At 44.1% G+C, this 13,468-nt stretch overlaps 1 protein-coding gene across 1 annotated transcript; it reads right to left on the bottom strand.

Moving 5' to 3' along the window:
* Nucleotides 1-2,690: 2,690 nt before the first annotated feature.
* Nucleotides 2,691-13,183, bottom strand: CD164 (CD164 molecule). Its single transcript, XM_037012328.2, has 6 exons — nucleotides 12,956-13,183; nucleotides 10,319-10,405; nucleotides 9,088-9,162; nucleotides 7,712-7,747; nucleotides 6,613-6,675; nucleotides 2,691-5,213 (listed from the first exon to the last, which is right to left on the bottom strand). The coding sequence occupies exons 1-6, from the start codon at nucleotides 13,101-13,103 to the stop codon at nucleotides 5,047-5,049; spliced, it is 576 nt and encodes a 191-aa protein (XP_036868223.2). The 5' UTR covers nucleotides 13,104-13,183; the 3' UTR covers nucleotides 2,691-5,046.
* Nucleotides 13,184-13,468: the final 285 nt, after the last annotated feature.

The following is a 13,468-nucleotide window of genomic DNA, read 5'->3' as shown; positions in this document are numbered from 1 at the left end:
GCAAAATTTTCAGTGAAAACTAAAAGTTGCAAACAACCTGTCCTTCACTAGATATTTACGATATTCATAATGCATACACCAACAGAATTTAAGAATTTGGTGTAACTACATGCATTAACTTGGGAAGCTCTCCAAGAAGCAGTGAGTGGAAAAAAGTTGCAAAATGTTAAGAATCTGTATTAATATATTTTCTAAGGGTACATATAGTTATGTGTATAGAAACTGTTAGGGGGAAAAGTTTAATTCCAAACCAGTTCCAGTCATTACCTCTGGGAAACAGAGAAAGGCAAGCACGAGGGGCGGACTGAGGATATCAAAGCAGAGTTCTCTCCACCTCTAATCATTTAAGGGGAAAAAATTAAGAATATGTATTTATGTATTACTTGAGTAATTAAAAATTAAGACTTTAAAATCCCCATATTGGACTTTTTCTTCTGGTCAAGATGAAACAAGAGACTGCATTTACCCTGAAGTGACTGGAAAACTGGACAGACACATGGAACAGGTTTTCAATACACTGGACCTCAGGAAGGTCAGGAGCCCTGACAGAACCACTGACCCTGCTTACTGCCACGCACTTCTAGGCCGTGAAGCACGGAGGGGACCCCAGAGCCCAGTGACTTCCTGATATGAAGAGATGGGGCCCAGCAGCAAGGGAGACGAAGGCTGAGCTCCCGGGTCAGAGGACCAGCAAGGGGCGAGATGCGCAGAGGGGCCCCTCAAGTGTCCAGCAGTGGGGTGGTGAGCACACACACAGGACAAAGCTGCCCCAGGCTGGGGACGGGCTGGGGGGAAACAGTACCCGGAGCCCATTCCCACTGGCCCGCACTAGAGAGCCTCCTGCTCCAGTGCATGCTGGGTACTCAGAAGGGTCTGGCCTCAGAATTAGAAACATGCCCTTGAAAAAGGGCTGCCCTGCTCTCTAAACCTAGTAAAGCTCTAAAGCAAGGCCTGAAAGGATCAAACTGTTTTCAAGCCATTGAACTATGTCCCAGAACAAAAACAACTAGCCCCTAACAAGTGAGTCTCCTTCTCGCATGTCATAAAAAATCACCAAGCATGCGAAGGAACAAAAACATGACCCATAATAAACAAAACCATCACCATCGTCATCAATCAACAGAAACCAGCCCAGATGCTGGATTAGCAGGCACAGGCACTAGAAGTTGTTAGACGCTACTTAAAAACGAAGGAAAACGTTGAACATGTAAAGATGAATACAAACACACCCGAAATGGAGTAGAAATGAAGACGCCTGAAATGGAAAACACACTGGGTAAGAGAAACAACAGGTCAGACGTACCAGCTCCGCGGCCTCTGAAGACAGCAATGACCTGACATGAAACGGAGGAAGACGAAAAAACGGAGCAGGGGGTGGGTAGCTGTGCACCAACTTCCAGCACTCTCTGAGGGGAGTCCCAGCAGAGAGAGAGGAGGGGACAGGAAAAAAATAATGGCTAACATTTTTCCCAATTTAATGGAAACCATACACCCAAGATATTCAATGAACCCAAGTACAACACACAAAGAAATGCCAGCGCTGCAAATCATGATCAAATCGCTCAGAACAAGTGAGAAAAATCTACAGCGCAACAGAAGGAAAAAGGGCGTTAATGTGGAGAGGGACAAAAGAATAGATGTCACAGGACACAACGCGAGAGGACCACCATTCAAGGGCTGAAAGCAAAAACCGTCTGCCTAGAGCCCTACACCCAGTGAAGACAGGCAAGACACCCACAGACTGGAAGGACTCACCCACACCTGTGCCATCCTACCTGGCAATGCTCAGGATTCAAGGACAGCCTGTGGGCAGAAGGTTCATAGCAGGAGCGAGAGGTGTCTGCACAGATGGGGCACAGGAATGGTTACATGGGAAAATACACAGAACTTTGTATCATCTGAAAAAAACATTCTGAACCCCATTCTTACCAAAATAATGTGCCTCTGGCAATGTTTTAGGGCATCTTGGAGCACAATCTCGTATTCACCAAACTCGCCCATACACAGGGCTCATATGAAACTAAGAGTTCATGATTTCTATGGCGAAGTCAGGTTACTCTCCTGGGTTCTAAGGCTTAGTGGGGAGTGTTCATTCTCTTCTCAGTCCAAGTTCTCTGAAATGTCGAGTATAATTTTCTCCAAAACATGGACCAACAGAACCGGATTTCACATACCAGCATATGGCTTAGTAGTAGATATTTATACAAAGTACTCTAAAAAGAAGCCTAATTTTACTTTACATGCAACCTGAACTAACAAGGCAGAAAGTCACAAACTTTCAGACAGGTAACAGATGGCAGTCTCATGTATTCACTTGGTACACTAGAGCACAAGTTGTTGACTTCTATTGATTTACGGGAGACTGAAGTGCACGTCCCTCCCACACTCCCACAGGCACACCAATCCTCCAACCACCACCACGTCCCTCCCACAGGCACACCAATCCTCCAACCACCACCACGTCCCTCCCACAGGCACACCAATCCTCCAACCACCACCACGTCCCTCCCACAGGCACACCAATCCTCCAACTACCAACGCCAAGGCTGATCTCCACTGGCGGAGGTGCACCTTCGTTCTTACCTGCTGTCTCGGGGAACAATAAACACTAAGTGGACAACCCTTCCTCAGGCTGACAAGGCAGATTCTCAATCAGAACACAAACACTTCAGTCAATAAAAAAGAGCAGATTCATTCAATAAACGTAGATTTATTTTAAATCAGTTTGGTACATGATATGGATTCGTTTTGCAGTTTATCATGAATTGAAATATAAATTCTAAATACAGTGTCTGCCTATGCAACAAGTCTCTGTAAGGCAAAATAAAGTGTTTTCATGGAACTGCATCTGCATAAACAAATCAGGAAAAATCTGAACAGGTTTTTACATACCGTCTGGATTAAAAAAAAACAATTATTAATGGCTAAAGACATAAAATTGCAAAAAGAAGGGAAGAAAAGACAGTGAGTTTTGCTGTAAGAGCTCTTCTTGCAAAATCTGATTTCCTAGTATAATTTTGTTGTTACTCAAAGTTACAGAGAGGCTTCATCAGCTACATTTTCACAAAAACGCTCTGTGTTCTGACCCTGACGAGCAGCATGTATTCTCCAGGTAAATGGCAACTGTACCACTGCAGCTGTTTCTGTCACTTTGGAATGGAAATGCTCTGTATTTTCAAATGAATCTTGTATCTTATAGCACTCACTAAAAACTAACAGCCATGGCACCATAATACAATTTTTTGGTGAGGTTTCTAGGATTAATAATGAGAACACAAAAATATGAGGTAAACCTATCCTTTCCCAAAAACCTTTGAAGCCAGAGATTTTAAACAATTAAGGCACTTGAAAACATTAGGTGTATGTACAAATGTGCAAGTAAAACAAACTTCAGCTGTACCAGCAAGTAACAAAGAAACACTAAATCTTTACTTTAAGAACCTTTAATGTAATTATCTAAACGCAGGGAATTTTTGGCTTATGAAATGGACCAAAGCAACTTGTCATTGCCTACTATAAAAATATTGAAAACCAAGTGCTAAACTCAGCCACTGTAGGTTAAAGGAACTAAAACAAAAAAGCCTCCGTGACCTAGAAAAAAGTAAAATCTCATTTTAAAATGGTTTAAGCCTCTGAACTATGCCAAAGAGTCAAAGGCAGGGGAGAAATGTCCCTCTCAAACCAAAAAACCTGGGGTTTCCTAAGAAAACGTAACCAGTAAGCATGCCCATTCTGCTATGGGAACTGAAACTAAGAAGGGGACTTGGGGGGGGCGAGGGGCGAAGGGAGGGAGGAAGGGAGGGGGGGGAGAGAGAGAGAGAGAGAGAGAGCACACGCGGTCTGTCCGTCCGTCTGTCCAGGGCCATCACCACTAAAACCTACGGCAATCAGTCGACCCAAACCCTTAGCTTTTCCTGAATTTACACTGGTCACATCTGCTATCTCAAAACTTAAAATGATTGTCTCATTTAAATAATAAAAGATTCTAAAACGACTTATTTCCTTCTTGCCTCATGAAAAAAGCTTGGTGGAAATTCCTTTTGAGGTACAAACAGTGTCAGGATACTTTTCTGAAGTACAAAGGAAAATATAATTAAATCAATTTTGTCTCTATACTTTGTAAACAGCTGTAAGAAAAATGTTGGGAGGTTCAGTATATGAAGGCTTTTAATTCTGTGTGACATCTGTTAGCGTCCGTCCCTCAAGCTTGAAGCTGGGGGGTCTCCCGTCCAACACCCACAGTCGGGCACCTGACAGCAGGCTTGCTTCTGCTCACCACTAGCTCCGTCCTCAGACCAACCGTGACCCTCCTTGACGAGAAAACACAAATCACAAACATTTTAAGTCACAGTCTACCTTTCAGTCTGTCTTTTAAGGCACGATTCTGTATTTTCTCAATGACACAAGGTGCTTTACAAATACGAATAACCTGCTACACTTTAATAGTCTGTATCTGTTCATTTCTTTAAACCTGGAAAGTAATTCCCTGTGTGGCATCTTATTTCTAATGTAGAAAAAATAACTTACTAAGCATGAAATTTTACTCTAAGGATATAGTGTACTCTAAATTTATAAATTTTTTCCACTTTTGAAATGATAGCCAAAAACCCACCTGACTGATGCCCATTTGGCACTCTCAATTCTAATCACTAACCTACATCCTGAGTTAGGACGAATATAATGCAGCTTCCAGGCCTTAAAATGACTGAATTTAAAATTAAACTGCCAGGAGAGCCACGAGGTGGTCTGTGCAGGATAGCGCTGCCCACCACTCAGGGCCACATCCAGCACCTGATCCCACAGAGACGGCCATTTAAAAGAAAAGAAAACAGCCACAAGGATTCATGCAGCATATTTTTAAATATTCCTGTTCAGCAAAATGATTTAACTGATTTTTCTTCAAGGACGATGCTCCAAAATACCCTATATGCATCCTCTGAAAATTTAAAGATCCTGGAATAGCATCTCCCATGTAGGACATCTTAAAAGATACTATTTTGGTTTCTGTGAATTACATGCCAGTCCTTGTTAACTTCGTGGATCTGTTTACAGAGTGTGGTAGTTTCGTTCTTTTGACTTGCAGAATTTATAGAGAAAGAAAATCACAGCCTGCACGCCCAGGACAAGGACAATTCCCCCGATGAAACTGGCGGCATCAAAGGTCGACCTCCGTACAGGTTGTGAGGTTGGGGTTAGAGTGGTATTAGTGGGACCTATTAAACGAGACACAAGATTAAAATATTTAATAAGCCTCCAATACAAGGCCCACCTGAGTCTCTACTTTGCTAAATTCTACAGACTCGTGAGTCAAGTCTTCACGGCCAGAACTTACCCCTACACCTAAGGAAGACAACCACGGACCAACCCTGCTCTTCCCTCCCTCCAGTCCTACCTAAGGGATCAATGCTGCTGCCCAACTTCAACATGAAAAAAAGGTTCTCCTGGTATATAAATTATGCCCTGGGAACATGGCATAACATTTAAAAAATCATCAGTTTCTTCAGACTATATATTTTTAGTTGAGTAAATATTGATATTTGCATTGAAAATTCATACTTTTGAGTTTCACTATATATAAAAATTTGGTTGCAATTTTTCAAATTACAAAAGTAATTTTAGTATCTGCAACTCAAAATTCCAACAATCAAAAGATCACGTTACTATAGTTACCTTGAATCTTACTCTGCAAACTTTATATTATGAGAAAGTGTTACCAAGTCACAAAAGAAAAGAGCACAACTATTTTAATTCCTTTTCAGGGAGTAAGACACTCCCAGTAGAGCACCATCCACTTTAAGAAGAAGCAAGTTCATAGAAAATAAATGTTACTTTTTTCTTAAACAGAATATTCAACAAACACTGGTTCTGGTGACCATATAGTAAGCTGGCCAGATTTAAAATCAACTACAGCTCCTCTGTGTGTCTAGTGAAGACAAGACGGCGTCACTGAAACTGAGGCAGCAAAGACAGAGCCAGGAGAGTCAGGGAAGCAGGGAAGGCCCATCAGGACCAGACACACTTGGTCTGGACAGAAGGGGCGGCTCCCGCCCTGTGGGCCTAAGGACGCCGGTGGCATAGCCTAGGCACCACTTAGTTTGTAATGTGCCAAATCACCAATTAATATTAAATAATAAGTTAATCTCACATGCACTTTCTGGAGTCATAAAGTAAGAAATGGGAAGAAATACAGCTTAGGTACACGCTTGGCAGTGACCCTGGCTTTTTATAATAAAGAGGATGACTGTGTTACCTTCTCTCAAACTGCCGTGGTCTCTCTCAGACAGCATGCAACCAACCCCTAACAGTAATCACTACTTAATTTTTAGGTAGTAAGAAATTAGATTTCACCTACAAGTTGTACTATAAGGTTTTAGAAAAACATTACCATTCAATGCTAATGTGTCAGGCCATATGTGGTCACCCATTAAAAACTGTAAGAGGACTCGGCAAACCTATCGCCACAGCTGTGTCAGCCCACTGCCCGCCCCTCTACACCTAAGGGATGAGCTTCAGTTCATAACCGCTCATGAGTAAGACTGGGCGCGAGCGGAAGAGTGACGGCACCGGCGGGCCCACCTCCCGCCTCGCTGTCAGCCCACAGAACTTCAGTACCTGATGTCGCAGGTGTAGTTGTGGTGGAGGCTGTAGAGGAGGGAGGCAGAGTTGTGGTTTTAGCTGGAATGTAAACAAAATGGATTAAAAACTTGTATTTCTAAAATTCCAAGTTACCTAGTATCAACCTTCTAAAAATAACACTGCCTACTTCAACATGCTTTCAATTTTTTAAAGACTGAAAGCCGAATTTTAGTTAATGGCTCACAAACATACCTACATACCCAGAATACTAGCTTTTAAATGTATTTGAAAACATTAAGCAATTGTAAAATGGTATCTATGGTAATGTCTGTGTATATATCAAAGCATAAAATCCATGTATACATCTGGATAGTTTTCAAAAAGACACAGAAGGGCAAGAATTACCATTTAGGAGAGAGAACTATAGATTGTCTATAAAAGATCTTATTTCTAAGACAAAAACTATTAACAAGTTATGGTAGGAACCAAGCACAGCTCGGCATTTCTCATGCTGGGGTCAGAGTTGGCGTGACAGAAACACAGCTCGCCCTCCATCAGAGCCAACATGCGGATCGATGGACAGACTTTATTTGCCCCAGGAAGACTTTATTTTTAAGAACCTATGGCCATAGGGTATTCACTGCATGTAGAATGAAAGATGACCTAACCATCCCACCAGGAACAGGACGTAAGTGTACAATGCCTGCAGTAAGAGGGAAAATATTCAAACATGCATGTACATAATTACCTAATTTCATAGTAAGCATATTTAGATACACACACAGAAAAGACCAGAAGAACTTAAACACTCTGCTATACCCCTGGATGATGGAGTCACAAGGTTTGTTTCCCATAGGGTTCTCTGGTTCCCAAGATTCTCACAAAAAGCAATTTGTGGACTCAATGTACAAAGCTCAGCAAATATGCTCATTTTCCATGACTGGGAAACACTGGAGTCACATGTCACTGTCACAGTGTATAGTAATGTAATTACTGTGGTCCAAGACTAAATGTGTCTACTAATTTTTAAAACTATTATAACTTTCAGGTATTTAATTACTAAAAAGGTGTCCATCAAGAGAGCTTAAAAATTCTGAAAAGAGGAAGAAGAACAGGGTCAACCATCTTGCATTACCTGTAGAATTGGTTGGCAATGGAGTGGCAGTGGGCACTAGTAAAAAAAAAAAAAAAAGTCAGTCCAAGCTGTCTAAAATCTCATGATCTGTAACACATTTCCCAACCTGCAGTCATCTGAGGACTATTTTGACCATTTTTACAATTAAGTCCCACCCCGCCTGTGGAGACTCGCAGTGGCTCTCACCCCACATCGCTCCCCACTTCCTCAGCAACAGTAGCACCAATTTTTAGTGACACTTCCCTCCCCCTAGAAGAGATACTTCTTGGCCTCCCCTGCAGCCAGGCAGCCTTGGGGAACTCCCAGGAAGCAGCTACATGACAGATCCGGGCTCTCCCTTCTTCCCAACAGGAAAACCAGCTCCGCTGAGCACTGACCGTAGGGGGTGAGGTCAGAGCCGCTGCTGATCGACAAGAGTGAAAACCTAAGAGGAGCTGCTTGAGCCCCGCTGGCTGTGACGTGCTGCTCCAGCCCTCCGCACCCACGCCAAGTCGGCTACTGCTTCACCCACTCTAATTAGGGGTTTTGTATCTTTCATAGCCAAAACTAACTCTGATACATCAAGTAAGCAGAATTACTTATTCAATTTTTCTTTATGTTAATGTCTTCTGAAATGTTTTACTTAATCCTGTTTCTCAGCATTATCATGAAATTACGGGTCTGACATAGTTACCAGTTTTTTCTAACACACATTAAAATAAATATTGAAAATGTTTACTTCCAAACCGTATTATGCACTCTACAAAGGCCTAACTGACCTCATACCAATGAAATTCTCAGTTACAAACCTCCAGCTGGGGTTGATGATGGGGAAACACCTACCAAATTAAACAGTTATAGGCAGTCTTTCAAGGCTACTGATACACTCAAGAAAAATCTTTTGCTCTACTTATTATCTATATGCCAAATTAGGAATCTGACTTTCCCATTAATTTATAATCTTATTAGAAAATCAGCCATTTCATCTAGAATTTTAATGATTTTCTAAACAAGAGCAAAGGTGACAGAGTAATCAAGTTCCTCAAATTGAAGTACAGAAATGGATGAGCAGAGAGTCACTTAACCACAGTAGAAACTATGCTGGAGACTGTGATTAAGAAAGTGCTAGAACAAAATTGTCCAGCCTATAAAATGCAAATAAAGAAAGGGTCTAAACTGCAGTGACTTTCTGGAAGAGTCTAAAAAAAAAAAAGGTAGTGACAACAGCACCAGCACACACGCCCCAGGCTGGACCTGTGCTCACACCCAACCTTCTCACAAGATTAGGATCATGGAAATTCCTCCAACCAGATACTGAAGCAAGGATTCCTGGGGCGCTGACCTCCTCACCTCTCTATGGCCATTTTCCCCAGCAGCCCATGTGAGCACTTACTTACCTGAGCAGAATTCTGTGCTATTCACCACCCGGCAGTCACTAACTGTTGAATTACGTGAACAGTAGCTTTTATTATCTGTTATGCAAGGGGAAGAAAAAGATAAAAAGCACTAAGTCACTTGCTTATATTATCTCTCACTTCTGTTACTAAGCTCCAGAACCACTTTCAAAACTGAATTCAGGAATAAACACTAGAAGTCCACAGATCAACAAAATACCATTACTCCTTTCTTTTTCCATTGTTTTAGAAATATTACAGTTATCTCTCCTAATAGTATCACCTTAAAATCCCCATGAATACATTAAACAGAGAAATCAGAAACACTTCGATCTCAAAACTGTGGTATGACCACTGTACAAGGCAGGCAGCTGAAATCCACCAGACGGCTGAGTCAGGAGGGAGGGAGAGGCGGTCAGGACCTATACAGGCTTAGCAAACAAGGGAGGCGCCCCGACAGCAGCAGGAAGACCTCTGCTCGGATCTCCACTTCCGTCTTCTCTACTTTCTAAAACCTCTTTCCTGGCTTGGCAGACACAGCAGAACAAGGGAGCACCTTCCCCAACATATCCTATAGCAGGGCATTCAATGTCATGGGGAGGGAGGAGAGGGGGATGTTTAAACTCAATTTTATGGCCTAAAAAAAAAAAAGGTGACTCTCATACAAGAAGAAAGTTCATTTTAACCCCAAATTATGCTAATGTTAATTCTAAAAGAGGCTTTTCAAACTGTTATGTAGTGATATAATTTTCAGAATTCTAAAATTTTTCAATGAAGAATAAAACTTAACATGTAGCTTCAGCTTTTTATGTATTTGTATACAAGTTGATGGGCTGTTTTATGAATAAAAAAAAAAATGCAGCCACCTTACATTAAAAAAACAATTTATGCTGTAATTCCATGGTTCTAACAAAACCTCACTGGCATTTTAGTGTATCTCTAACTCTTTATCCCTTAAAGGTAAATGTAAAACTTCACAACTTTCTTTCACAGTTAATTTCAGTATTAAGCAACATACTTAATCCTACAAAGGTTTAAAATCTCTCTACCTGCGGAGGTGAGGCAATTGGCACTTCAAAGGAAAAGTATTTCATTTGCAAAATAAATAGTGCATACTATACTAAATGTTGCATATAATTTTCAAACATTCAAGAATATTCCGTAGTATATTCTAAAATATTGTAACAAACCAGTTTTGCATTTTCAAAATTAAAGCAATCTCAAGGTTGCTCACCTTTACATTCTATCCACAAGCAGGGAGTAATATCAGTGATGTTGGTGTTGACACAGGAAATACAGCTATTCCGGCCTTCACAGGTTTCTGGGGGTGTGGGGAAGATATGGAATTAGTTAACTGATACCTCATTTTGAATTTGTACTTTTTTTAAACGACAGTAAGTACTTACTAATTCAGAGAAATGGTGAAACTTTATCATATCAGCAGATGAGTGGACAAGAAAAATGTGTTACACACACAAAATGTATTATTCAGCTGTTAAAAAAGGAAATCCTGTCATACACTACAACACAAATGAACCTTGAGGACATTATGCTAAGTGAAATGAGCCAGTCAAGGACAAATACTGTGTGACTCCACTTATACAAAGCATTTAAGAGTCAAACTCAGAAGTAGAAAGTGAACAGTGGTGCCAGAAGCTGGGGAAAGTATCTCTTGTTCAATCGCTATAAAGTTCCACGCAAGCCGGTGCAAGTCCTGGAGATCTTCTGTACAACATCGGACTTACAGTTAATACTGTACATGTAACATCTGTTAAGCATAGATCTCATGTTATGTGTTTTTTTAAACTACACACACAAACTTCATAAATAGACTATGAAATTCCAATCATCATAAATGACTTATGAAGACAGAAATCAACCCAAGAGAAAGGGGGAAAAAAACAGGCTAGTGGGAACGCTCAGCACTTCATGTAAACAACCCATCTAAACAATCCTTTTCACAGGGCAACTGCTTCATAGACACTGACATTATTTCTTGAGGCATTTTAAAGCCATCTTTAAGAAATAAAAATATTGGAAAACAGGCTATAAGGTCAAAATTACACATAGGAAATTACTGCCCTGAAACATCAGATGGGACACTAGAATTTTTAATAGTAATAAAGATTACAGGTTGAACCTTAGCTCCAATGATGCCCATTCTGAAAACCCCAGATTCACAATTCATAAAAACTCCACTCCTTCAAGGGTCCTCCATGACTGAAGAGTAAGAGACAACACATCTGAAAGGCGCTACATTCACATACACACAGTTTTGACAAGTTAGCAAAGTCTTTGTCAATTTAAGACAAATAGTCCTGAAACAAGACCTCAAAGAAGGCTAATTACAATTCAGTATCGAGACAAAGGACTACAGAACTAGGGAGGGCTCTGTCCCTCCCTAGAAGCTAGATGCCTTCAAAAAACATTCTCATTTGCTTTCCCCGTGCCCAAAAACGTAATTTGCACAGCAACACTGCATCTCAATACTTAACCACTGATACTTATCAGAGAATGGGGCTTTCTGAGGGTGTGGGGATGGTCAACAAAGTAGAAATAAGTTCTTCAGAGATGTGTAGACAGATGAAAAATGCTACTTTAAAACCTGTGCTTGAAAGATGAATGTTTGGGTAGCAGAGTGGTACTTAAAATGAACTAAACTTGCTACCTTTCAAAACTGCAGCTTATGCAAGTACTACTTAGAAAATGCAAACCCTCCCCTTGACACGCTTTCACTTAGACAAAGGCAATTAACTTGATATTCCCAAACTTCTCTAAAAAAAAAAAAAAAAAAAAGATTCTGGGAGGAAACTGCCAAATAAAATAAGCAGGAGATAAGGCATCCTGCTCTATCATAAACATAGTGCAGTTTAAACTTTCCAGTATGGCACTGCAATTTACATTCAGTAAAAAAATTTTTTAACTTCTACTATTACATCAGTCTCAATGTACCCAACACTGTTTATTATATATTTTGTTACACTTTCACGGAATACAAAAACTAAGGAAGAGGTTGTAAAACAATTACTATTAGCCTGAAAAAAATGCCAAAGTAAAAACCTTTACTTAAGCCAACGTTCAGTCAAGATGCCATTTAACCGCCTACTCAGTATTAACTAGAATAACTAGTCACACCAGGTTGCGGACTTTAAACAGCCAGGGGCTCTTCGCCTTTCTACCTCGATTTACCCTCCTTCCTCTCCTGTGCTGCCGCGGCAGCGCGTTTCTGCTGCAAGGCTCCGCGTACGCCCCGCGGCGCCGGCCAGAAGGTGCTCGCGAGCGGGTCGCAGACACCAGCCGACCTGGGCCCCGGCCCCGCGGTGCACGGCGCACACGGCCCCGGCCGAGGACCCCAGGATCCACCTTCTGGCTCAGCCTCCAATACCGAGAGGAGCGCGGCGCCCCGGGGACAGACCAGCGGGCACTTCCTTCCTCTGCGTCGGAGGGTCAGGTTCTCATGAACTAACCGCCCAAACCTCGGCTATCCCCGCACTTTCCACAAAACCGGCGCAGCCAAGCCCAGGGCTCTCCTCGCATCGCGCCTGGGACCCCAGCTTCCCCTCCGCCACCTCCCAGAGAGGCCGCCCCTCGGAGGCCCGTCACCGCCCTGCGGCCGCCGCGCGGGGAGGCCACGTCCCCGCTGCCGAGCCGCACTTGGCGGCGCTGAGAATCACGAGGCATTTTTTCAAAGCGGCGCCGGGCGCTCCGGGCCGGCGACTGCCCGCCGGCCGCCGAGGCCCCGCGGCGCCTCCCTCGGGGCGCAGCCGCCCCTGGTCCGGCCCCGGCGCCCTCCCCCGACGCGCCGCCATGTTGCCCGCGCGCGTTCCGGGACGGCGGGCGGCTCCCGGGGAGCCGCGGGGTCGGCGCCCACCTGGCGCGGGAGTGGTGGTCGGCGAGCTGCCTGTCGTGGGCGGCGGGGTGGTCACAGCGGCGGGCGTGGGCGGCTCGGACGCGGTCAGCGCGCACAGCGCGACCAAGCAGGCCGCGGCCCACAGCAGCGGACGCGCGGGCGCCGACATCGCGGCCTCAGCGGCAGAGTCCCGGGGAAGCTGCGGCTCACGCGGCGTCGGCCTCCGTCTTCGGCAGCCCCGCCCCGCCCCGCCCCGCCCGGCGCGCGTCGGGTCACGTGCAGGGGGCGGGGCCCGGCGGCACCACGGAGGCCTGCGGGGGTGGGGGGCGAGGCCGGCGGCGGGGCGGCGGAGCGCGGGCCTGCGCGGGAGCCGCCCTCCTGCCCTCTGGCTGCCGCGGGGTGCGCAGCCTAGTTCCGCCCGTCCCTGGACGGGGAGGGCGCCCCCGCCGGATGGGCCGGCCCGCAGGACGTGGCGCCGCGCGGCCGAGCCCCGGGCCAGGCTGCCTTCCGCGCCCCGCGCGGCCCCAGGCGCGC

This window comes from Manis javanica, chromosome 13 (assembly GCF_040802235.1).
Source record: "Manis javanica isolate MJ-LG chromosome 13, MJ_LKY, whole genome shotgun sequence".
In the NCBI taxonomy this organism is placed as follows: domain Eukaryota; kingdom Metazoa; phylum Chordata; class Mammalia; order Pholidota; family Manidae; genus Manis; species Manis javanica.
Note: the sequence above shows the minus strand (reverse complement) of the source record. Positions and strands in the feature narration are given on the sequence as shown.